Source organism: Acanthochromis polyacanthus, chromosome 6, assembly GCF_021347895.1.
Source record: "Acanthochromis polyacanthus isolate Apoly-LR-REF ecotype Palm Island chromosome 6, KAUST_Apoly_ChrSc, whole genome shotgun sequence".
Taxonomy (NCBI): Eukaryota; Metazoa; Chordata; class Actinopteri; family Pomacentridae; genus Acanthochromis; species Acanthochromis polyacanthus.
In genome coordinates this window covers 24,139,620-24,164,740 of record NC_067118.1, presented here as the reverse complement: position 1 = coordinate 24,164,740, position 25,121 = coordinate 24,139,620, and the positions used below count along the sequence as shown (strand labels likewise).

The following is a 25,121-nucleotide window of genomic DNA, read 5'->3' as shown; positions in this document are numbered from 1 at the left end:
GCGCTCGCGCTGTGTCTCCACCAGAAAGTCCCGGAAGATGCTTCAGTGTGTAGAGTGGGCGCGGGGTGCAGGTGAGGCAGCTGGCGCTCTTTACCTGTAAACAAACACAGAAAGCAGACATGAAGTCGACCCCCGGGACTCGGTTTAACGGAGAGCCGCTTCCAGCACCGCTTCGAAGCCGGTAACGTAACTTCAGGACAGCGCGCTCTTAGTTTAATGCTGTATCCGTGCCTTTGTTTTCTGTGCGCGCGGAGTCTCTTTGTTACTTTTGCCACTTTTAAACTTTGTAGCTCATGTCGTGTTGCTTTTGACATTTGTCGTTCATTTCAGTTCATTGTTTTCATTGTACTGCTTTGTGTGCACCATATGTTGTGTGGCCTCGTATTTCAGCTCTCGGTGTTCTTTTAAATCTGGCTGCCAGCACTTGGAAACATGTTGTGACTGCAAGCTGCTTTGGCAGAGCAGCAGAACACATTCAGTGCCACACCTTCCTATTCATTTATCCGCTTCCTACCATTGTGGGCTCTTATATTTACAGTATTTGAATGTCTCTGTTTGTTGGCACCTGACATTTCTTTGCTTTCTTCCCCCCTCTCTGTATCCCATTGATTTTCCCCTTTATTTTCCCTGCTCTTTCTCTCTCCCTCTCTCTTCCCCAAAACCTGCCAGGCTGGAGATCAGTGTTTGATCCAACATCCTGATACACACAGTGTTGCCAGACACACTGCGCAGAGCTTACACATGTAATCAGGTGGGTCAATCCACTCCCAATCCATTTGAATCCACAGGCTGCGAAGGAAAACCAGGTCAATTCACCTTTAAATCCTTGTAGTTTCTGTCTGATCCTGTCCACAGCATTCCTGCTAGAACTCATCTCTCCTTAGAATTGCTTAACACAAATCACATGATGTTGATGAGTGTGAGAGTGCACCTATATTTGCTACAATGACTCTGCATTCAGCATGACCAAACTGTATTTACTGCAGTTGTGTTGCACAAGGTGATATGTTTGTGGCTTCCTACAATGTTGCTGCATGTCTTTAAAAAGCCGCTTGAAACTGAAAATGTAGCACAGAGTAAAAATACAGCAGTCTCCTTGAGAATTAGATAAAAGTGATCATCAGAGTTATTTTTAGTTTTGACAGGTTGTCTTGTCTTCACAGACCACCTCATATTTGCTAGAGGATTTTTTTCATTGCGGTACAGGCTCCCTTTATAGCCTGTTTGGAGCCTTTTACTTGCTTACAGCCTGCATATAAAAATGAATCATGTCAGAACAAAGGTAACTCTGCAGTCTACTTGTCAGGAGGCTTATTTATTTCTCTGCTCTGGCAGTGTCCACTTGGCAAGTAACAATTATTAAAAAGGCAGCTGGGGTGATTTGTTGTATAAATATAAGAATCTTTTTTTATATATATAAATAAGAGTTTTTTTTTAAATATAAATACCCTTACAAAATCTAAACTTTGAAAAGCCTCACATCTTATTAGAAATACTGGCTGCATTAAAGCTGTAATATTTAAATTTTGAACTATGCTTTTGAGTTAAGCCACTGTGTTAGCTGATTATTGTTTATGTATCCAGAGAGCTTCATCAAACACACCCTCACCCAGTTTTTTTTAATCTTTGCATTTATTGTACGTTTAATGATCGGAACAAATGTCATCCAGAGTAAAAAGCAGTAAAGCAATAAACAGGAAGAGATGAGTTAATCTTTTTCACCATCTTGTGTTTCCTCAGGAGCAGCGTTATCGTGACGTTCATTTTCAGTAAATATATCTATAGACACTCAGAGGTACAATTGCGAGGGAGGAATGCTGGACTTGATGGCAACTTGAATACGGTTTTCATTATGCTCTCATGCACACACAAACAGAGTCATGCACACACATGCTGCAGTGGGTTGCGAATGTAATTATAGACTCTGCGTCTCAGGTGGAGGGCAGAGGCTGCAGAATTTGCAGCAGAGGGGAGTTGTTGTTAGATAAATGCTGATATCAGGAAGTGGCACATGAGCCAACCTACAGGAAATGTCACCTACAGCACATATACTTCACACTCACTGTATGCTGTATATTTTTCTGCATTTCATGTTGCTGCTAAAAAACTGCTAAATTGAGGTAAATGTGTACTGTAGGGAAGCTGCCTCGGCTTGGGCTTTTGTTGTTTAGTATGATGTTGACTTCAAAGATTAGCATGTTACCCACGTGGCCTTCAGTTCTTAAAAATATTCCACCTTAGGTAAATGTTGACGCTAAAGTGTAAATGGTATGCTAATAGAGTGTGTCACACATTTCTATCAATAAGAAATTTATGGCTTACCAGCATTAACTTTCGTTTAAAAAAATCTGCACGAGCTTACTGGAAAAATTTCAGCACCAAAAACATTCATGCTCTCAGGCAATTATGTCGAAACGTTGTACACAATTAGAAAAAAGACCATCCTCCTCACTATTAGCTGTCTGACAACTGCAAGAACAACATTTTTGTCACTGTTATCTCCAAAAACTCTCAAATTTCTGTTTCACGCACTAAATTCTGTTCTTTTAAATGCTCTATATAAATAAATGATCGGATTTTGTTCTACACACAATGTAGAATCACTTGCATATTGGTTTAGTTCATTGACAGGGAATTGATTTGTGGCTATTTTCATAATGATGTAACTGTTTGACTCTTGCCAAGCAATCAGTGTTTCCAGCATTGCCGAATATGGGAATCTTATCTTGATGTTTTATACGATGGTAGCATGGATACCTTTGGACTTTGGACTGTTGGTTGGACAAAACAAGACATTTTATTTATTTATGATTGAAGGTAATATACTGAGATTATAATTTCTTTTTCATGGAAGACATGGCCAAGAAGACATACTATTCTGAAGTTTAGAAAGATCTTTAAACCAAATCTAAAAAGAGTTGACTCAGGGCTAAAGTTAAACACGTTACAACAACCAGAAGATTAAAATGCACAAAACAAAATCCAGTTTAGGAACAGCAGTTGCACTTTTCAGTTACACTTCTTCTGATATAATACTCAGGCAGCCTGTGGTGTTTAAATAATGCTCAGTGGGTCCTAAGGGGTTGAAAGTATGCCAGAAGAATATCCCCTACAGCATACACCTCTACCACCAGCCTGAACTGTTGGTACAAGGCACAAACGGATCCATGCTAGCATGCGGTTTATGTCAAATTCTGACCATCTGAATGTCGCAGCAGAAATCTAGACTCATTAGACCCGGCAACAACGTTTTCCCAGTCTTCTGTTGTTCAGATTTGCTGAGCCTGTGCAAATTGTAGCTTCAATTTCTTGCCCTTAGCTGACAGAAGTGGCACCTTGTGTGGTCTTCTGCTACTGTAGCCATCTTCTTCAAGGTTTGGCTTGTTGTGTATTCAGAGATGAACCTCTGCATACCTTGGTTGTAACAAGTGGATATTTGAGATAGTGCCTATTCTCCTCTGGCTTCTGGCATCAATGAGGCATTTTATCCCAAAGAACTGCCTCTTACTGGATATTTTCTCTTTTTTTGGGCCATTCTCTGTAAATGCTAGAGACGGTTGAGTGAGAAAACCCCAGCAGATCTGCAGTTTATGAGATGGATAGTTGAGCCTATCTGGCACCAACCATGTCCAAAGTCAACTAAATCACCTTTGTTTCCCATTCTCATGATTGGTTTGCTCTTCAGCAATACATCTCAACTATGCCTACGTGCCTAAATGCACTGAGTTGCTGTCATATGATTGGCTGATTAGATATTTGTGTGATCAAACAGTTGAACTGGTGTATCTAATAAAGTGGCCGGTGAATGTAGATAGTGTCCCTATTGTCTAAACATATGCCATATAAGGAAATGCTAAATCAGGCAGGTCCTATTTCAGTAATAAAAACTCAGCCTAACCTTCAGTTTTTTGCTAGGTTTCTAATATGCTCACTGAAAGAAAGCCTGTCATCCACCAAGTACTTGCAGGAAGACTCATGTTTAATTATCATCATCAGTTCAATCATTTGAAAGTGACTATATTGAGCACTATCCACAGTGGTTTGTAGATCACTGTTAATTAATTAATGGGGTAAATAATCAGCAGATTAATTGATAATGACAGTAATTGTAAGTCGTGCAATTGTTATTAATATTAATTTCATTCCAGTCCTTTGTAGCCTTAAGGTTTTTCTTGTTCAGTCAAGGTGATGCACACAGGAGTTAGTCTAGTCCGAACATATGGAAGAAGTTGTATTTCAGTATTTGTTTTAGCCATATGTTTTCATTAAACTGTGCACTGTTGCCTACTGAAACTAATGACAGAGGCAGGTCCTGAGGCGGCGTGTGAGACTGACTCATCAACTGTGGACGGGTTCTTCGGTGTAAAGTGTTTGTGAAAAGAAAGATAGGAAGAGCCACAGAAACCACATAGAGGAAGCTACTAATGACTCAGCCGACCAGGTGACAAGGCGCCCTCAGCAATGAAGCTTTTGGACTATAATTAGACTTAACATGATGAGGGAACTTCACACAGCACAGTAGGTAGGAGTTTTAGAGAACTGGACCACCTCTATAAATGCAGACAACAAAGGCAATAAGGACTTAGTCACCCTTTGATGGTTTACAGTAAACCTATCCCCACAGTTTTATTACTTCCAGATAGGAAGTCTTAATACCATGATATAACCTCCTCTTTCACAGTCGACCATCTAACCCAGTGACCAAAAGGACCTGAACCCACTGTCATCCTCAGCTATGGCGAGCCAGGAGCCTGTCAACCCTTCGCATGCTGCGTTTGACCTGTTTATCCAAGCCCAGAGCTGTAAGGATGTAAAGCACCACTTTGTTGAGCTCTGCAGTGAACTGGACATCAATCCTAAGGATTTCAGGACCTTCTACACAAAGCTAAAGGAAAGACTGAACTACTGGAAGGCCAAAGCCTTATGGACCAAGTTGGACAAAAGGGCATCTCATGAAGATTACCAGCAAGGAAAAGTCTGCAGCAAAAACAAGGTACAGGCAAACTGAGATTCTTTGTTGTATCATATAGTGATGTGAAACATATTTGTTGACTTTGATTGTTCCTTTGGAAATGGTGACACTGTTTTTTCAGGTTAAGAAATGTGTTCTTTTAATTGACAGAGAAACAGGTTGTTACTTTACCTGTTTCACAAGTAAGGGAAAAAACTCTAAGCTTCTATGTTAAAGAGGGATCCCAGCAAACAAACACAGTGTTCACTTTCTGATTGTCCCTTGACTCCACTGTTTAAGGGAATTTACTTTAGTGGAAACCACTAAATACCTATCATTATATCAATGAAAATATGTCCTATTTAGATACAGTAAATTGTTGGTCACTATCAAATGTAGTCTAAAATTCTCAATTTCATCTAAGATATGTCCAGTAAAATAACAGTTCAGTTCAGCACAATTGTGTAGTTGCTTGTGAATACACAATATATCGATTATTGTCTCTTCATTATGCAGCATACTTTAGAGGTGTAATCCTATGAACGTTAGATTATTTTAAGGGAAAGTCCACTGCCTTTTAAACTCCTGTGTCGATAAGTATAGGGACTACTCATGCATGCTGTATCTTGTTTTCACTCTGCCGGCGAGGCTGTCCACATCTCCCATCATTTGATATGATAATATTTCACAATTTATAGTAGCCGTTATATCTGTAAAAAGAATATTAGGAAACTCATGTGTGTGTTTCATCATAAAATACTGGCAGTAAAATATCTTGTCATAATTTTTCTTGGGGAGATGTTGACAGTAGAATAAAGTATGTGCTAAATGCATGTATTTTTTAATGCAATGTTCATGTACAGTAACCTACTTCCAGAGTTGCACTGTCGTGAGAAGCAAACCAGGCAAATGTTCAGGATATAAATAAGGGCACAAAGGTTCCAAGGTTTAAATGAAAATAGAATTCTATAAAACCTCTGATCCATCACAGTTTACACTGGTGGTCCCACAGGAGGACATAGAAACATTCTGTTTTATCAGATTTTCATCATCTCACCTGTACTGACTGTCTGATTTCCTTCTTTCTTAGTGTCTTGTGTTGGGTGCTGGTCCTTGCGGACTGAGAACAGCCATTGAACTGACCCTGCTGGGGGCTCAGGTGGTGGTGGTGGAGAAGAGAGAGGATTTCTCCAGAAACAATGTTCTCCATCTGTGGCCGTTCACCATCTACGACCTCCGCGGGCTCGGAGCTAAAAAGTTCTATGGCAAATTCTGCTCTGGCTCTCTGGATCACATCAGTGAGTGACTCTGACAGTTATTAGTGAGTGAGAGAGCATAAGGGACGTAAAATGGCAAGGAAGAGAAAGGGAAAGGGATTTAATACACTTATTGCATTAACAGAACCCTTACAGAGCCAAGCCAACTTATTGAATTAGAGGTTTTGGAGGCTTGGTGTAAACACAATTGGCTACATTTCATTAAGTCCCCAATAATTTTTGAATCCACACATTGTATGCTAGAGGCCAAAGTTTCATCCACCATCAGATAGGATTTGTAACATTTCAGAAGTGATCAGAATCAAGCACTTGTCAAACTATTTATTCAGACTTTGTCAGTTATCAAGTAGAATGCATTTTCAAATGAAACATTTGCTGCTTTTTTTCTGATTAATATCTTAATCTCTTTGTTTTGGTTGAGCAAAATGGTAACAGATTTATATTTTTTAAAAAAAACAATAGATAGATCAATTAACACAATCTTCAGTTGCGCCCCATTTCCTTTGCTGCTTGTCTGCATGGATGATATTTTGATTGTCTCATGCACACATTTCCAAAAAAATATGCATGTGTGTTTCCAGGCATTCGTCAGCTGCAGTTGATTCTACTGAAAGTGTCACTTCTGCTTGGGGTCGAGGTGCACACCGGAGTGGAGTACCAGGGCTTGATCGAGCCCTCAGGAGAAAATGGTACTTGCATTTAACAGCCATAATCACCCTCCCCTCTGCTTTTGCTGTTGTTGTTTTAATGAATAAGATTTTTGAACCAGCAGTATGTACAGCAGTAAAGCTATTATGAAATCTACTGAGGTGCAGGACACATGAAGTCTGATGTCTCTCTGTCAGGTTGGATGGCCAAACTACAGCCTCGGTCTCATCCGGCTGCAGCCTTCCAGTTTGATGTCTTCATCTCTGCTGGAGGAGGCAGGTTTGTCCCTGATGGTGAGACAAATACCCATGCACACTTTATCACTTTGGTTCCATCTGTTGCAATAAGGGCCACAGCCCAATTTTGTAAGGCACTGCTGTTGCAAATAATCTGAAAACGCAAACTTTGCTCAGCAGCCTTTTTCAATATGTGAACTTTCATCATCCCAGTTTCCTCTTCTTCTGCTTTCTCAAACTCTCAGGTTTCAAGCATAAGGAGCTGAGAGGGAAGCTGGCGATTGGCATTACAGCCAACTTCATTAACGGAAACACAGCTGCTGAGGCCCAAGTAGCTGAGATCAGCGGTGTAGCTCGCATCTATAACCAGAAGTTCTTCCAAGAGCTGCTCACAGAAACGGGTATGAATGCAAATGACATTCATGAGAGTCATATTCATGTGGATAGAGAATAATACCTTGATTTAGAAGTGAAGCAGTTGTATGCTCTGGTTTGATATAATGTTGAAAAATTAAAACAAGAAAAGAGGAAATCAGTTGCATCATATTGCCTTGTTTTGCTTCATGGCTTGCACTTGGTGAGAACATAAATTGTGAAGTAGAGTCATTGAACCGTAACATTTCTAATAACAGGAATGCTTTTGTTTTAATTTTGTTTTTCTGCTGTTGTGCCCTGCTGAATGCAGCCCTAAAGGCATAAAATGAGTGTTCACACCGTCAGGTTGGGTTCAGTGTGAAGTGTGAAACGAGCAGCAATGTTGTTAATTTGTGTTCCTATCTCTATTTAATTTCCTGTTTCATGTTTACTGTGATAAAATACACCCTTTCCTGTCTGACCTGCTCCACCTTAATTTTAGTGAAATTAAATTTGGGACCTTTATAATTATGTTTGCCCTGATCACATGCATTTAAACTGCTTTTTACTCCACGCTGACCTCTCCGTGCAAATTACCGTAAGCTCTTCCACCCAAGAACTAGTTAAACAGTAAAATAACATAACCAAAGAAGCCAGCAATATAGGAAGATATCGCACTGAGAGAAACTTGTCAGCCCTCATGACTCTCTACCTCTCTCTCTCAGCCTTGCTCTCCAACCATTTTCTGTTCCAGGTATTGATTTGGAGAATATTGTCTACTACAAAGACGACACCCACTACTTTGTCATGACTGCCAAAAAGAAGAGCTTGCTGAAGAAAGGGGTCATTAAACAGGTGAGAACAACACATCAATTACCAAGAAAAAGTGTGATTCTTACTGGCACAAGCTGCATCTTTGGCCAGTAAAGAAAAAGGAACAAACCAGATGGATGAAACAGCTCTGCAGGTGCTTCAGTGTGAAGAGACAAACTGTTACTCAGCTCTTCTTTCCCTGCAGCCTGGGCTCTCAGCTAATGCCGTAACCCAGTATAAGCATGTCACTGTCAGAAAAGGTGTCACGAGTCATCAGATGGCACGTCTCCCTCTGTCTCTGCAGGACTATGCTGATGCAGAACAGCTGCTGGCTCCTGCAAATGTGGATCACAAGGCTTTGTGTCGCTATGCACGTGATGCTGCCTTCTTCTCCACCGGTGGCAAACTGTCTGACCTCGAGTTTGCTCAGAATCATGCTGGCGAGCCAGATGTGGCCGTGTTCGACTTCACCTGCATGCATCGTGCTGAGAATGCCTCGCTGGTCAGAGAGAGGCGGGGCCAGAAGTTGTTAATGGGTCTGGTTGGAGACTGCCTGGTGGAGGTAGGGGACAAGGCTTTAATGTCCTTTCCCCCAGTTCACATTTTTAGTCATGTTAGCGGCATGTCTGTAAAAGCCTAGTAACTGCCACAAATTTTCATTCATCTGCTTTCATTTTGGTATTGCAGAGCATTTCTTTGGGAAAGTCTTGCTAAAAGGACAGATTAAATTGTCCGTAGCCATGTTGAAAAGCAATTAACCCAAGAAGGGTGACTAGGTTTTTATGTGCACTGTGCATATCTGATAGCCAGAGGATCAATTCCTCACTTTGTAGCACTACCAGCAGATCAAATGTTTACTTATCCAGTGAAATATCTTGACATCTGCAACGTAGTTTGGAACAAAATGTTAGCTAATGACATAAATTAATACATAAATTAATTGACTTTTCTCAATGGTGAATCTGTGGTATTGAGGGAAATTTCTTGATGTGTGTTTAATAGTCACATTAAATTTAGTCATCCATGTTTTTAACCAGAAACACCATCAGATCAGAACTGTACATTGTATCACACTTTATCATTACACCAAATGACTGCAAAGCTAAGGGCATTTCTATCAACTTATAGCCATGCTTTATTTTTAATACTGTTTAGCAAATTTTAGCATGCCAAGCTAAGATACTCTAGCATTTACATATTAGCGACATCCTTTTTAGCATATTAACAAGCTGACATTTAGCTCAAAGCACCTTCCACCGTCAATAACATTTCTGTAGACTCTTCGTCATGATTACACCAAGATAATGACCGTCTGGAATTTTGATAAGCTCTTACGCAGAACTGCTGTTTCTTTTAACCTCATAAGTTTTTATGAGTAACAAGCTTCTGAGTAATTACTCATGGTGTGCTCCATTTAACTGTTGTACTGTTCTCTGCAGCCTTTCTGGCCTCTGGGTACCGGCATAGCCCGTGGGTTCCTGGCTGCTTTTGATGCAGCGTGGATGGTGAGGAGGTGGGGGAAAGGGGTCCCACATCTCAAGGTCCTGGCTGAGCGGTAAGTAAATAAGAAAAACAAAAGGCAAAATTCATCTTTTCATCATGATTAATGCAGGACTCCAGACTAACTTTTTCCACTGTTAGCACCGGAGTGACCAACTTTTCATTTGGTCGCACCTACCACCTTGTCACAGCCAAAACACAGCACTTGCTGAACATTTTCTTGTCGCTAGACACTACAATTTACCAAAGTTCCCTAAATGCCCCACATTACAGAGTGTGGTAGCTGCTGTTTGGTAACTGTGGTGCTCAGACAGGTGTGTGATCAAAAATTATTTTGAAAAGAGTTCAATTCGGACATTCTGATGTCAGATTTGTCCTAGATGAAACCGAACGTTTTTCTTTTTCTACACAAACATCTTTTCTGTGAGCACGGCATGTAGGGTGCTCCGCGTTTCATGTGAGGACCACATTATTAAGTGTAAATACTGCAGTGCACTAAAGTTATAAAACTACTACTATCCACCACTATGCTTAACAAAGTTACTGTCTGTGCCGGTTAGAACAGCATCAATACAGCTTAATGAAATCCTGCGACTACGGGAAATGTTACCTTGCACATTCTCAAAAAAGGGTGCAAATTCGACAATTTTCATCGGAGTCTGGAGCCTTGTCCGTATCTTGAGAAACACACTTCACTTTCAGATGCAGTTTTTTTTTGTTTCCATGCCACTTGCTGGATTTCTCTCGTTTGCATTAACCGTTTGTTCACCTTTAGTTTCACACACACAGCGACAGCAACAGGTTTTACTATTTGTATAATATTTGGGCTCAAAAAAACTGAAATAACAGTTTAAGTATTTTATATATTAATGGTTGGCAGAGAATGTACTAAATAAATGACTGAAATATAGTGCTAGAAGTCATCAGCGTGCCTGTGCGTCTCATCATCAGTAACAACCCCCCATCCTGAGATAATTAGCATGATGGATCATTGTTTTGATTACATAAGCTAAAAATTTATTCCAGTATGGTTCCTTGATGTGACAAGAATAAAACAATGAGACTAAAATGTGGCAGTTGTAAACCCAGGACAGGACTTTGATCACTGTCTCATTTTCAATAAACTTTTATGTCTTTAGTGTGAAGCCTGATTATTATACAGAATGAAAGGTCGAGTACCTCTAGTAAAACATTGGTTCTACTTTTAAATAAAGTTTAAATTAAAAGAGTGCGCCTGCAGATTACTTTAAACACAGACAACATATAGTTTTCACCTTTTTGTATTGCTGCTACTCTTGATTGATTTTGAATTTTGTTTTGCTCTAATTTGTCTCTGCTTTCATTTCTTCACAAATGTGCAGAGAAAGTATCTACCAGCTCCTGTCCCAAACCACACCAGATAACACCAGCAAAAACTATGCTCAATGCAGCATCGACCCCAAAACACGGTACCAGAGCGTCAACCTGTCCTCCATCCAGGCACATCAGGTCAGCCCTGCTATCCTTTATTTACTCAACAGAGACTGGAAACAGACTCTGTTTAATCATCATGAAGGTTATTCAGAAAGGTAGATTACAGTGTAAAGCAGTGAGAGTGAACAAGATAAATGTTGATCGGAATTCTACATGAAAATGCAGCTTCCAATACTTTTCAGCAATGAACCTATAAGGTGATTTCTGCACAGTGTAACAGATATTGGGCCTTAAATGGCTTACTATAACAAAATTGCAAAGATTGTGTTAAATGCAATCTTTAAATGAGTTGTGAAACAATCTCTGTGAACTAAACTTAGATTGATTTATTTAGTGTGTCATCTCTGAAAAAATACAATCATTTACCTTTCACTCACTTAGGTGCAGCACCTTTATGATGTTGATAAATCCTATCCGGCAAGCAAGAAACAAATGGACAGATGGCCTACCATGCGTCAAGGTCAGCTGCTCCTCTGTACTTCCTGCACAAAGATTATTGTGGTTAATCTTTCACTTTCAGCTGCACAAAATAAACCAGAAAGCACTTTGTGGCCAGAATAACAGATGAATGTTGCATATAAAGCATTGTCTTACTAATTGTCTGTGTTTGGTTCCTCAGACTCATCTAGTGTTTCTGAAGAGTTGTTGAAATGGTGCCAGAAACACACAACAGGTTATGAGAATGTGAACGTAAAAGATTTTACACAATCCTGGCGCTCTGGGCTGGCTCTGTGTGCTCTGATCCACCACTTCAGACCTCAGCTCATGTGAGTCACCTCCTCAGCAGTAGCTTGGTTTAGATCTGGCATCATATTTAATGATTCTTAATGACTATTTGGCCCAGTTCTTTGAGTAATGTATGCTTTGCGTTTCACACATTTTAACAAATAACTGTTCGTCTTCTCTATTGAGTAATCTCTGTTGTTATTCTAAAGTGATCCTGCTTTCTCCTTCCTCTCAAAGTGACATGTCTTCCCTGGATGAGTCCACTAGTGCCCACAACAACCAACTGGCCTTCAGTATCCTAGAGAAGGAGCTGGGCATCCCACCTGTCATGTCTCCCAGCGACCTGGTCGACACTGGTCAGATAGACAAGCTGTCCATGGTCCTCTACCTCACCCAGATCCAAAAAGCTTTTACTGTGCCAGCAAAAGGTAAAAGTTTATTGTTCGCACAGGTAAAAAGGAAAGTCGATCAAGGTCAAATTTAAAAGCCCAAAATCACTTTGCAATATTCATTAAATGCCCATTATAGTGGCATTTTTCTAATCTAATATAGCTATTAATGCCAGCAGCATCAATCTTACATAACTTGGTTGCTAAGACACTGCACAGCATTAGCATCACCTTAAAAGGGTCAGGTGTCCTCCCACTGAAACATGTTCAGTGTGCAGAAATGATCAAACCAGCACTGTCTCTTTAAGAGCATGCTACCCAGAATTCATTGGGCTTTAAGTGGCTAGTGCTGTGCTCAGAGCCAGCCTCTACTGGTTGTGCTGCACTTCTGCACTAAGCCAGACCAGCAGCCGACAGAGCAAACAGGAGCTGGATTATCAGGCTCTGACGGGAGGTAGTGTCTCTTGAAGCAGATCCGCTATTCCTGCTCTGAAAGGAGGATTTTCTCCCGGCTGATTGTTGCAGAGGTATTTTTTTGCGATTTTTTTAACATGAGGAGTTTGTGCAGTGTAGATGTGAGCTCAGCTTTTGGAGGCAGTGAATGAGCTGAAGTGGGTGTGATATACGCGCTCTGTGCCTGTGATGCTGTGCTGCTCAGCTTGGGATCCGCTGACTGATGTGCAGGCAGGAGGGAGCTGTCAATCTCCAGTAACCTTATCTGAATGATGAAAGAGTGGGAGTGATAGTCACAGCTTGAGCTGAGGAGTTTTTCTGTAGATTGACAAGTTAAATTCAACTGCTGCTGTGACGCTACAGAAAATTCAGACATTCTTCCTATTTCTGACAGAATTGAACATAAAAAGCTTTACTTTGAGGATTTTAGAAAAGGTGCAGTCAGAACATTTTAAGCAGCTTTAGGAAAAGATCCAAGTAGGCCAACAGTAACATTCAGGTATCTTTAGAATTGCAGTCTAGTCGAACAGGAAGAAACACTGAATCTGGTGTGTGTCCCTCTCTGACGTTTTTCTTTCTTTCATTTTCTGTTGGCAACAGAACCTGCAGGCTTCCTGCCATCATCCAAGCCTCTGACTCTCTCCCAGACACAGTCAGCTGTCTTTTTCCTGAGCAAGCTGAAGCACAACTCTCTGCAAAGACGCAAGGTACGCCCACTGTGACTAGAGTTCACTGTTTACACAGCATGGAGAAATGTTTGATAATGATATTTTCAAACACCCTGGCTTGTTGGCTGGAGTTCACGTCGAGGCCTTCAGTCTGTGTTGCGGTGTTATCAGTGACTCAAATGTCTGCTTCGTCTGTTTTTCCCCTATGTCAAGACAAAATGTTAGATGCTCTTTCAAAGAAATTGGTTTCCACTTGGATGGTTCAATCGTGTGTGATTGTTCTCCACTTAATCAACAAAAATAGGTCCTATGATAGTTATCCTTATTTTCTCTGCAGGAAAAGCTGGCATCTGAGAAACAAGGCACAGAAACTACGACCAGGATGGGAGATGAGGACAGCGTGAGTTTATTCTGCTAGTCACACTAATTCTTTATCACTAATCAATGTAAATCTAAAAAGAAACATCATTTTCCAGTGTTGTTTGTTGACTCTGCCTCCTGACCTTTTCTGCAGACGCTGGTGCCTCCTGTGTCCCCTGCACTCAGTCCTACGCCTACTCTTTCTCCTGAGCCTGGTGCTGCTGTTCTGATGACCAACAGGGAGGAGTGTTACTTCTGCGGTCAGAGGGTCTATGTCCTGGAGCGCATCAGCGCTGAGGGCAAGTTCTTCCATCGGAGCTGCTTCACCTGCCATCGGTGCGGCATCACACTCAGACTAGGAGGATACACCTTTGACCAGAATACAGGTGAGTGCTGTCAGAATACAATCACATGTATGCAGTACGTAATGGGGCACAAACATCCATTCAGTATGCTGCAATTGTCTTGTTTGTTATGTTTTGTTTTGTTTTTGCAGCTTCTTGTTTGTTAATCTAGCAGTCTGCGATTGAAGTGCTGTATTACTGAATATAATGTGCTTGTAGTAATTGTTTTAACAGCCATTGTACCTGTGGTATGATGTATTCTCTTAAAGCCAGACTGAGCTACAAGTGAAGCACGACTTATTTATTTATTGATTTGTATTATTAATAATTTGCACGGAGACGCTTTTTTTTTTTTTTTTAAAGGGGTCTACATCCTGACTGAAAGGAGATTAATTATTAAAGAAAGCAGCCGGGTTTTTCCTCTTAGCACGTCAACATTCACTCATGTCTGATTTTGCCTTTTATTGTTTTCATCTGTGATTTCCCCACAGGGAGATTTTACTGTGAGCTGCACTCGGAGGAGCTGGAGCTGGCAAATGGGGCTGAAACATCTTGTAAGGTGGGTCACTGAACAGAACAGATGTAAACCGTTCTGTTGCTTGCTGCTGATGACTCCATGCTGAATCTTTGTGTTCATTATGCTCTAGTTACACAGTCATGCATCTGGTGCTTATTTCAGTGTCAGCAGGCTGACTCAATCGGGGCAATGACGAGGACGTTTGTTTCAAAATATATGCAGTCTGTGGACTATTTCATCCTAAGCATTAGTTTTTATTTCTTCTATACATTTCCACTAACATCTTTTTTTGTTATGTCATTTCTGTCTTTAGGACGACAAAGAAAATGATAATGGGGCAAATGAAGAGAATGGGCTTTCTAGTGATGAGTATACACTGTCTCCATCGGATGAGGAGTATGAGCACACTCTGGACTGTGGCCCTGTTACTCATACACAGTCACATAAATCTGAACAGGACCAGGATATACGTGGATCCAAAGAAGATCCCCAAGAACCACAAACATCAGAAAGTCCTCCATCTATACCTGAGGTAGCAGCGCCAAATGAGGAGGACACAGAAGAAATTTCTTCCTCAGCGCCCTATCCGGTTCCAAAGCCACGTCTTTCTCGTCAGACCACACCCACCCATCAGCCCTCTCCCCCGGTTGCAAAACCTCGCACAGTCCACTCTTGTGATCCCTCCCCTCCAGAAAAACATTCACCGCCAGCCACTACAAAAGAGACCTCTAAAGCGGGACCAGACTCCCGACCTAAACAATCATTGCGAAAGCTTCAGTTAACCGATGAGGAGAGAAGCCTGCTGGTGAATCTTCAAAGTTTCAGCGCCGACTCAGACTCAGAGACCCCTGGTGGATCCTCCTCCTGCTCCTCTTCCTCGGCGAATGCAGGAGGTCCTGCCAAACCAGAGGGTCTGGATGGGCAAGAGGAGGAGGGCTACTGGAGTGGGAGCACTGCAGGTCACATGCGGGAGAGGAGGAATCGACGCTGCTACAGGAGAAAAGAGATGCCAAGCGGGCAGACCAGAGTACGATCCAAGTTTTCCCCCTGGAATCTGTCTTCCCCGAGAATCAGCAGAGACACCCGGCTCAGTGTCCACATTAATCAACCAGGCAGAGTGGGTGAGTTGAACTTCATTTTTAATTTCTCTAATGGAGTAAAATGGTTGCAGGCACAAACTTTTGCTGTTGTGTTTTTGAGTTCTTGGTCAGTCTGGGTTTCCTATTCTGCCTTTTCACCACAGAAACGACATTCAGACAAGTTCACAGCGCCTCAGAAGAGGGTGTTGATGGAGATGATGACGACGACGATGATGATGACGATATGTTTGAACGAGATGACATTGACTTGTTTGATGAGAAAGTAAGGAGAGGAGTGGAGATGTTTTCATTTTGCATGACGCTGAAATTGTAAATTTTTAAGCAGCACACTCACATTAACATCACTTATTTTTAGTTTCAGAATGTGCCATCTGACCCTGTTGAGGCTGAGAAGCTGGAGCTGATGAAGATGAGGACACTGGAGCGGCGGGCAAAGATGAGCGAACTGCAACGATTTCAGAAAGCTCAGGTCAGTGTTGCAAATTTTTTTTTGTTGAGTTCAGGTACAATTTAAATGTTGTTAAATTTTTAACACGCTGCCATGAAAGAGTGGAAATTTCTTTGTTTTCAAGATGTCCATGTAAACATTTCACTTATTACTCATCACTTTGAAGCTGACTGTTGGTCCAGGCTCATATTTCCCACTGCAGATGTTCCTGAGTGAAACTGGCTAGCCTACGCTTTAACTGTGACAATTAACCCACATTGAGTTTCTTTTCATTCATACATAAAAGAGTTCATACGGTGCTTGTGTAAAGTATTCAGCCCTTTTGGAACATTTACATTTTTATTTCTTTTTCAATTCAGTGTCAGTTTAATTTAGCTTTTTTTGACCAAAAAATGCAAAAGACTCTTTCATGTCAAAGTGCAAACATATTTCTTCAAAGTAATGTCAGTTAATAAAAATATTAAATGTACAATAAGTGATTTTGTAGCCCTTAGACAGGCACAGTTTATTCTTTACATTTCTTCATGAAGGATTTAACTGTACACACGTGGACAAAATTGTTGGTACCCCTCAGTTAAAGAAGGAAAAACCCACAATTCTCACTGAAATCACTTGAAACTCACAAAAGTAACAATAAATAAACATTTATTGAAAATTAAATAATCAAAATCAGCCATCACTTTTGAATTGTTGATTAACATAATTATTTAAAAAAAAACAAACTAATGAAATAGGGCTGGACACAAATGATGGTACCCATAACTTAATATTTTGTTGCACAACCTTTTGAGGCAATCACTGCAATTAAACGATTTCTGTATTTGTCAATGAGCGTTCTGCAGCTGTCAACAGGTATTTTGGCCCACTCCTCATGAGCAAACAGCTCCAGTTGTCTCAGGTTTGATGGGTGTCTTCTCCAAATGGCATGTTTCAGCTCCTTCCACATATGTTCAATGGGATTCAGACCTGGGCTCATAGAAGGCCACTTTAGAATAGTCCAACGCTTTTCTCTCAGCCATTCTTGGGTGTTTTTGGCTGTGTGTTTTGGATCGTTGTCCTGTTGGAAGACCCATGACCTGCGACTGAGACCAAGCTTTCTGACACTAGGCAGCACATTTCTCTCCAGAATGCCTTGATAGTCTTCAGATTTCATCGTACCTTGCACACTTTCAAGACACCCTGTGCCAGATGCAGCAAAGCAGCCCCAAAACATTACTGAGCCTCCTCCATGTTTCACCGTAGGGACAGTGTTCTTTTCTTCGTATGCTTGGTTTTTGAGTCTATGAACATAGAGTTGATGTGCCTTACCAAAAAGCTCCAGTTTGGTCTCATCTGTCCAAAGGACATTCTCCCAGAAGCTTTGTGGCTTGTCAACATGCATTTTTGCAAATTCCAGTCTGGCTTTTTTATGAGTTTTTTTCAGCAGTGGTGTCCTCCTTGGTCGTCTCCCATGAAGTCCACTTTGGCTCAAACAACGACGAATGGTGCGATCTGACACTGATATACCTTGGCCTTGGAGCTCACCTTTAATTTCTTTGGAGGTTGCTCTGGGCTCTTTGGATACAATTCGAATGATCCGTCTCTTCAATTTGTCATCAATTTTCCTCTTGCGGCCACGTCCAGGGAGGTTGGCTACTGTCCCGTGGGTCTTGAACTTCTGAATAATATGAGCCACTGTTGTCACAGGAACTTCAAGCTGTTTAGAGATGGTCTTATAGCCTTTACCTTTAAGATGTTTGTCTATAATTTTTTTTCGGATGTCCTGGGACAATTCTCTCCTTCGCTTTCTGTTGTCCATGTTCAGTGTGGTACACACTTTTTCACCAAACAGCAGGGTGACTACTTGTCTCCCTTTAAATAGGCAGACTGACTGATTATGAGTTTGGAAACACCTGTGATGTCAATTAAATGACACACCTGAGTTAATCATGTCACTCTGGTCAAATAGTTTTCAATCTTTTATAGAGGTACCATCATTTTTGTCCAGGCCTGTTTCATTAGTTTGTTTTTTAAAATAATTATGTTAATCAACAATTCAAAAGTAATGGCTGTTTTTGATTATTTAATTTTCAATAAATTTTTATTTATTGTTACTTTTGTGAGTTTCAAGTGATTTCAGTGAGAATTGTGGGTTTTTCCTTCTTTAACTGAGGGGTACCAATAATTTTGTCCACGTGTGTATTCAATGACCTCTAGATTCAGGTGTCTTTGTACTACAATTGCTTCAAACACATTCACTGTACTCCAGTGGTCTCTATTTCACTGAATGTGTGACTTTAGCAGCAGTTGGCTTCGCTTGTGTCGTATTGAGTCACTTTAATGGGAGTGAATACTTATTTTCTATTTTTAATTATTTGACATTACTTTATCTACGTCTGTCGTCACGCAGACATTAAAGTCTTTATTGTAAAAATAAATAAAGACATATTAAACTGACCATGATAATTTTGAAACACTTCCAAGAGAGTCAATACTTTTTGTTGGCCATTTATCTCAAAGTCCGAATTAAAAAAAAAAAAAAAATCTGATGTGATGTTTGAGTTGTGAGTGCAGTTGCGCAGTTTGGCCTTGTTGGAAATAAAGAGCAATGACAAGCTGGTCTACCTTTTTAATGTGTTTGAAGTGGTATCCAAAGCCATCGTTTGTGATAATCATTTGGGGACCTCTGACAGTGTCAGATGTACATCAGCGCTATCCCATGCACCCATTGGTAGTTGCATAAATCAAGATGCCTGAAAATTCACATTAGATTAAGTCACTGCCCACCCATTTCCAACAGTTATGTTGCCTGATGTCACTTTGTCACTTCATTGCTGGTCTCTGCCCATTGATTATTTCTTGTTTGTCCTTTCTTGGTTGATTTGGCAATGCCTATGGTTACCAGGGTAAAAAATGAATGGGTAAATAATACAACTGCAAACACTCTTGTGGAGATTGTTTGTTAGTAATGAAACAGAATAGCAGCTCAATTATCAGCCTGCAGAGAAGCCCAACAAACTCATGGTTCTTAAATGAGGAAGTCCGTCAATAACTGGCCTTTTTCCATCGGGTCATGAGCAGCTGCAGTCTGATTTCATCCTGCACAAGGCAAGAGCAGTTTTCTGCACAACAGTAGTGCTCAGTAATGTAGCAGTCCTCCATCTAGCAACTGACTGTGGCTGCTTCTCCCTGCTCTATTGTTGCCTTGCAAAAATGGAAATGAATAGCTGACAAGTCATTGCCATAGATGACATCTCGCACAGTGTGAAAATTAAAAGTAAGAATAAAATGATGCAGCACTAAGGGTGGATTAAATATCCAGTTGTTTCCTGTTAAACCCTCATTTGTTTGAAAATACATTGAATAAACTTTGAAATTTCATCAAAATCATCAAAAACTGAGTTTGATTTAAATGATAATGACTGACTAGATGTTTTTATTAAAATTTCTTTTTGTGTCTGTGGTTCGCAGTCCATCCAGCGAAGACTGGAGGAGATTGAGGTGACTTTCAAAGACCTGGAAGACAAAGGTGTAGTTTTGGAGCGAAGTCTGCGAGGAGAGGCTGGTAAGAAAAAAATGTTAACCAGCAGACCAATGATTTTCAATATGTGATATATTAAGGTTTGTTATTCTTGATTTCATGAGATTTGTAATGAATAATATCCTCATTTTTTATGACTGGAAACATTTAAATAGATTTCCACACAGATTTTATGCTTGTTTCATGCTGGAAGATGACGTTGACGTCTGTAGTTTACAGTAAAGAAGTTTCTAGTGCTTCAAACTGAGGAGGAGAAATGTAAAGAACATCCAAATGAGCTGTTATTGAGTTTTATGTTTTTAATATGGTCTAGCTCCTTAAATTTTGATTTTTACTAAATGTATTTTATTTTTATTATTTATATGTCAGTGGAGGTAGAACTTCTAATTTTCTAAGCCAAATGAATTCTCATGCGTGTTGGCGTTCAAGCTCTCAGACACTCACATGCTGGTTGTGTCAGATGCAACAAATACATCTTGTTCCTCATTACTATCTATAAATTCCATGTAAATGTGTCTTCCTCTTTTTGAAAAAGATAAAATTACTGTCACGCACAGATATCTAAACGCTACAATGTTCCACTTCCAGACAGCGGTGGTTCTCCTGATACGATCGAACAGTGGATCCAGCTGGTCCATGAGAAGAACGCGTTGGTCTCTGAGGAGTCGGAGCTCATGGTGGCGTAAGTTTTCACCCTTAGTGGCTCACTCATAGTGATGCACAGTAGAAGCCTGTGCAGTCACACCACAAGTACAACACAGTTTTTGTCCATAGTAGAAGCGACATCGTAGCCACAGGGTCCATACCAGCAGACTTCCACCTCCAAACACTGTGGCGACTATATGTTCTCACTGTGGCAGCACTCAGACTTCATCCGTTCTATCCTGACCTGCAGCTACAGTGGGTCGTGCTGTTGATATGACTCAGCGGATGTTTTCTTTCAGGTCTCGACAGCTGGAGCTCGAAGACAAGCAGAGCGCCTTAGAGTTGGAGCTCAGGAAATACATGGAGATGAAAGGTGTGTGTTTGGTGTGCACAGAAACACAAACTGTTCACACAGGTTTTGATGTTCGTAACAGAGCAACCCAACTTGTAAACAGGCACCATAGTGTTTAACTGTGGCCTGTAGTGCAGTACACGTTTTCTCCACTAATTCTAGCATCAGCGCCGTGCCCTTTAGCTCGGGTCATACCAGTGATCTCTAACACATTCTGCCTCAAGTCAAGTTTTAACTTTCAAATTTAGTTCATATGAGGTTCAGCAGTTAATAAAATGTCCACTTGATTTGACTAATTCAAAGTTAAATGACCTCATTGTGCCTCCACAGTGTTTCTGTTGCTGTTTGATTTCAGTCAGTCTGCTAAAGCCTTGTGTCAGATCTGAGCATCGTGTCCCTTTTCGTTTAATTTTCTTTTTGTCATCAGCGTGGACGGTAGGAATAATTAAAGAGGCGACCTGTACACTGTACAGTAGCACACATTGCTTTGACACTGTTTTAAGGTAGACTTGGGGAAAATATGACCTTCTGCTTTCAAACTGTATAAAAACCACAGCTGAGCTGCAGGAGTTTCTGATGACTCATTAAGAGGGGGCTGCTGCTGTGGGGTAAATAAATTCCTGACAAGTAAAAGCAAGTATGTCTTGGAAACTTTCGCTACATGAATATTCTGAAAAGGATTCACGCTATAATGAATTTTTTTTTTTTCCAAAAACAGAAGTTGGACATGATGGGGTCCTCTTATATTAGACCTGTACTGTACCACGTTCTCATTATTCCTCGAGTTAGACAGAGAATCGACTTATAGAATGCAATTTAGACTTGAACTGCATTCCAAGTCACATACTTGTCCTTTTTACCCTTTACTATGTGCTACAGTTGCCCTTGCAAAGTGCATAGTGCTACATGTGATATGTATACAACTGGGACGTACTACTTCACGATAATATTTCACCTTAAACTTCTGTTCTGCAATGTACTGGCTGAAATTTGTTCTTACTCACACGAGACACTGTGACATATGAGATGAGACTCTGCAGAGTGTTTTGGATCCAAATGGCCAGAAAAGCACGCTGCCTTCCATACTGCAACATCCAACTGGATGTAGTAAGACAGCCTTGTATTTTTGGCAAAACTACTTTTGACATACTGTGGGACAAAGTAAATCTTTTTCTGGCCTACTAGTATGCTAGTGTGGATGTGGTGCCAGAAAAAATATGTTAATAATATTTACAATACTGTACCAGTCAAAAATATCTGTTAAAAAAGAAGATATTTTTAGCCAATTTAAATACAGTGAAATAGTGTAATTCTGCAATCAAATGTAGAAGAATGAATTATCATTTGTGAAAAATTTGATGTGATGGTTAGACACAAGTTGGCTTGTATTTTTAAGAATTTCACGTAAATTGCTACGTTTTTTTCTGGGATTTTTACTGGTTGTCTGTGAAATATAACTAAATTGTTCATATATGTTTTTTTAATTGTTGAGATGTTCATTTTTACAGTGTGTCTTTGTAGTGTTCCTTTGTGCTGTATTAGTGATCAGTTGTAATTTCCTTTTTAATTTGAAGTATGCTTATGTTTTTGTCTGGCAGACAAGACAGCAGAGCAGCAGGTGGAAGAAGAGCGGGTTCTGCAGCAGATGATCGAGGTCGTGGACATGAGGGACTCTTTGGTGTCATTTCTGGAAGAGAAGAGGCTGAAGGAGATAAGCGAGGAGCAGGAGGCTTTCTCCATCATGGAGGCCAAACGGCACTCAAAGGCAGGATCTCAGGTCCACTGGGCGTGAGGCTGTCATGCAAACACGTACTCAGTATGAGCCTCTGTGAGCCGCACACGGGATTCTTTCACATCTGCTGCGTGTGAGATTCGCTGCTTTTAGACTCGGAACCTGAAACTTAAATGTGCAAAGCCAAAGATGATACGACATCGTTTTGAAAGGTAACCCATTACAAGTCGTCCCTCAGCGAATAGGATTAAGTTGAGGCTTATGGGCTGGATGCTGAATGAACATCAGTTGCAATCCGCCCCCTAGAGGGAGACAGAAGCCTTGCGGATGTGACTCTTGGAGTTGATGCATCCTACAACTCTGCAGCTAAGACAGCCTGCCATCACACTGGGGTGATAGCAACACACCATGTATGAAAAATGATCTGTAGTATCTGCCGTACTACTGAACAACCACCACACAGCAGATAATCATTACCCAGTCTGGGATTTGACCTGGTTTTGTGTCAGAAGCGTGACTTGAGTGCAAAGCCAAGACAACACAGAATGCAATTACAGTGGTGAGAAACCTGCAGTAGATGTTTCTAAATAGATCTAGGTTGAAAATACAGGACAAATACATGTTTTTGAAAATAGTTGGATGTTTATATTGATTTTAATTGTGTCCTCACAGACAAGTGCTACACATAACGCATTAATATACATATCCTGATTCTATCTTTAGTATTTGTATACTGAATATAAATATGATGGAGGTTTAAAAAAAAAACTAAGAAGAATTTGAAATATTAGACTAATTAAAATTCTGTTATTCCATTCTTTGTTTTCTTTTTATCCAGCTGTCATTTCTGAATGTTATTGAATTTTGTAGCACTCCCTGCTGTTCGCCACGTCCCTTCCTGATAGCTCGTTGGATAGCTAATCTCAGGGGTTGATCGTTCAGTCCTCTGAGAATCAGAGTTACAGTTTTCACTGATGGCCTTCAACTGTCGGCTGCTGTTTAAGTGGTGTATTATTGGAACATGGGGGATTTGAGGTGAATGAAAAACAGACTAAAATGGACTGGCTCATCTATTTATAAATACCATCATTTATCATTTGCAGGTGTTCCTATTTATGTGCTGGCTGAATAGACAAAATCAAGGCAGAAACCAGTCTGTCATCAGAGAAAAGGAGCCTTATATATTCATTGTCCTGCTGCCATTCTGTGCCACCTGGACGACACTTCACAGTATATCAAATAAAGATGATGCACTTTGATGTTTTGGTTTTTGTGTTTTTGGCAGTGTATTGAAGTCCTCAGGGGTGGAACTAATGGATGCTTGATCCTCTGAGGTGTTTTATGGTACCATAACCTCGCTAAATGCTCTAGTTATCTAAAATATAGAAGGCCTGACTGCCCCTGCTATCCTTTTTCCTGACCACTAGGGTGCACACTTGGCCTCGAGATTAAAAGTGGACATACGACCTAAACACTGGAGTACTCCAATTAGTTATATTTGTAAGTTTCTGCTTCTTTTTTTTTTACTTCCAGTAATATAATAATGTAAAAATACTCCGTTACAAATTCTGGTTTGATAATTTTACTTAAATTATCAGAAATATTTTCACCTCCTCGGTACTCGTTATGAACAATAACCTCAGTCGGTGTTATTATTTTTGAGCAGGTCATACATTAATTGGAGGGTTGGTGCTTCACTCCCCAACTCTTCTTATCCACATCTGAGCTTAAGGATCGCACTGACTTTCAAGTTACTGCATGCAGCTCACGGCCATCGGTGTGAGCATGTGTGCACTGTAAAAAATTAATCTTTCTTTACAGTTAATAACTAACATTTACTTTTGAATTTAAATTGACTAGGTAACTGTAAAAATTGCAGGCCCAAACTGTCAATGGTGATATCAAACGTGCATTTTTACAAATAGCCGTTTGTTTTGTTGTTGTTTTAATCTAATATTTGACTGTAAAATTCCAAAATTTTTGATCGTATTTGAATCAGAAAAAATAGCCATCATATGAAAGTTAGCTACTTTCCACTGCTGCCACCAGCTTATACCTACAGAATCTGAAAAAGCCTTTGAAGACTAATGAGGGCCCAGATTTATTTTATTTATTTTTAACAATATTGGTATGGTAAATAACATTCAAATTCCTCCAGTTTTAAGAAAAAAGGATGATCTGGATGATTTGAAATGAAGTGAAAAGCTTCAAAATTGCAACTGACGATTGTAACAAGACTGCAGAATGATTTATCAATATAAAATTCAAACTGTCCTTTGAAACAATGCTGTTAAAATGTGCTGTACTTTATGCAGCTCATCTGACCCAGGGTTTAGCTTCCCATGTGCTTATGAGGAATGTTTCTTTCACAAAGAAAAAGTTTTTGTTTTTTTGTTTTTGTTTTTGGACCAGTTGCGTGAAGCAATTAACAATTGCCTTTTGTGACCTTGACTGTGTTCAGCTATCAGGAAATGGTCACTGGTTTCATGCGAGCACTTAATTGAATTTAATCTCCGGTTATGTGAGCAGCCAACACTCACCCAACGCTAACCCTACAGCACAAATTAAACAACCTTACATAACACCTCGCTCACTTTTGTTGAGTGGATTTAAAT

At 40.3% G+C, this 25,121-nt stretch overlaps 1 protein-coding gene across 2 annotated transcripts; it reads left to right on the top strand.

The window, feature by feature from the left end:
* On the top strand, window positions 1-23,765 carry mical1 (microtubule associated monooxygenase, calponin and LIM domain containing 1). Of its 2 annotated transcripts, none has more exons than XM_022189817.2 (25): window positions 1-181; window positions 670-751; window positions 4,734-4,993; window positions 6,042-6,249; window positions 6,810-6,917; window positions 7,074-7,169; window positions 7,358-7,513; window positions 8,221-8,321; window positions 8,584-8,841; window positions 9,719-9,834; window positions 11,141-11,267; window positions 11,634-11,712; window positions 11,872-12,019; window positions 12,216-12,406; window positions 13,421-13,527; window positions 13,826-13,888; window positions 14,003-14,234; window positions 14,684-14,751; window positions 15,023-15,830; window positions 15,953-16,071; window positions 16,165-16,278; window positions 19,708-19,801; window positions 20,366-20,459; window positions 20,722-20,795; window positions 22,373-23,765. In XM_022189817.2, the coding sequence occupies exons 3-25, from the start codon at window positions 4,736-4,738 to the stop codon at window positions 22,564-22,566; spliced, it is 3,813 nt and encodes a 1,270-aa protein (XP_022045509.2). In that variant the 5' UTR covers window positions 1-181; window positions 670-751; window positions 4,734-4,735; the 3' UTR covers window positions 22,567-23,765. The 2 variants fall into 2 exon arrangements, with proteins under 2 accessions (XP_022045509.2, XP_022045508.2); XM_022189816.2 differs by having other exon boundaries at window positions 4,682-4,993.
* Window positions 23,766-25,121: the final 1,356 nt, after the last annotated feature.

What these genes read in the sequence shown, in the direction of transcription:
- mical1 (XM_022189817.2), top strand. Translation starts at nt 4,736, where the DNA reads ATGGCGAGCCAGGAGCCTGTCAACCCTTCGCATGCTGCGTTTGACCTG. An exon ending in CACTTCAGACCTCAGCTCAT is followed by an intron (nt 12,020 to 12,215) that starts GTGAGTCACCTC and finishes TTCCTCTCAAAG; the next exon opens with TGACATGTCTTCCCTGGATG. An exon ending in GAGTCGGAGCTCATGGTGGC is followed by an intron (nt 20,460 to 20,721) that starts GTAAGTTTTCAC and finishes GTTTTCTTTCAG; the next exon opens with GTCTCGACAGCTGGAGCTCG.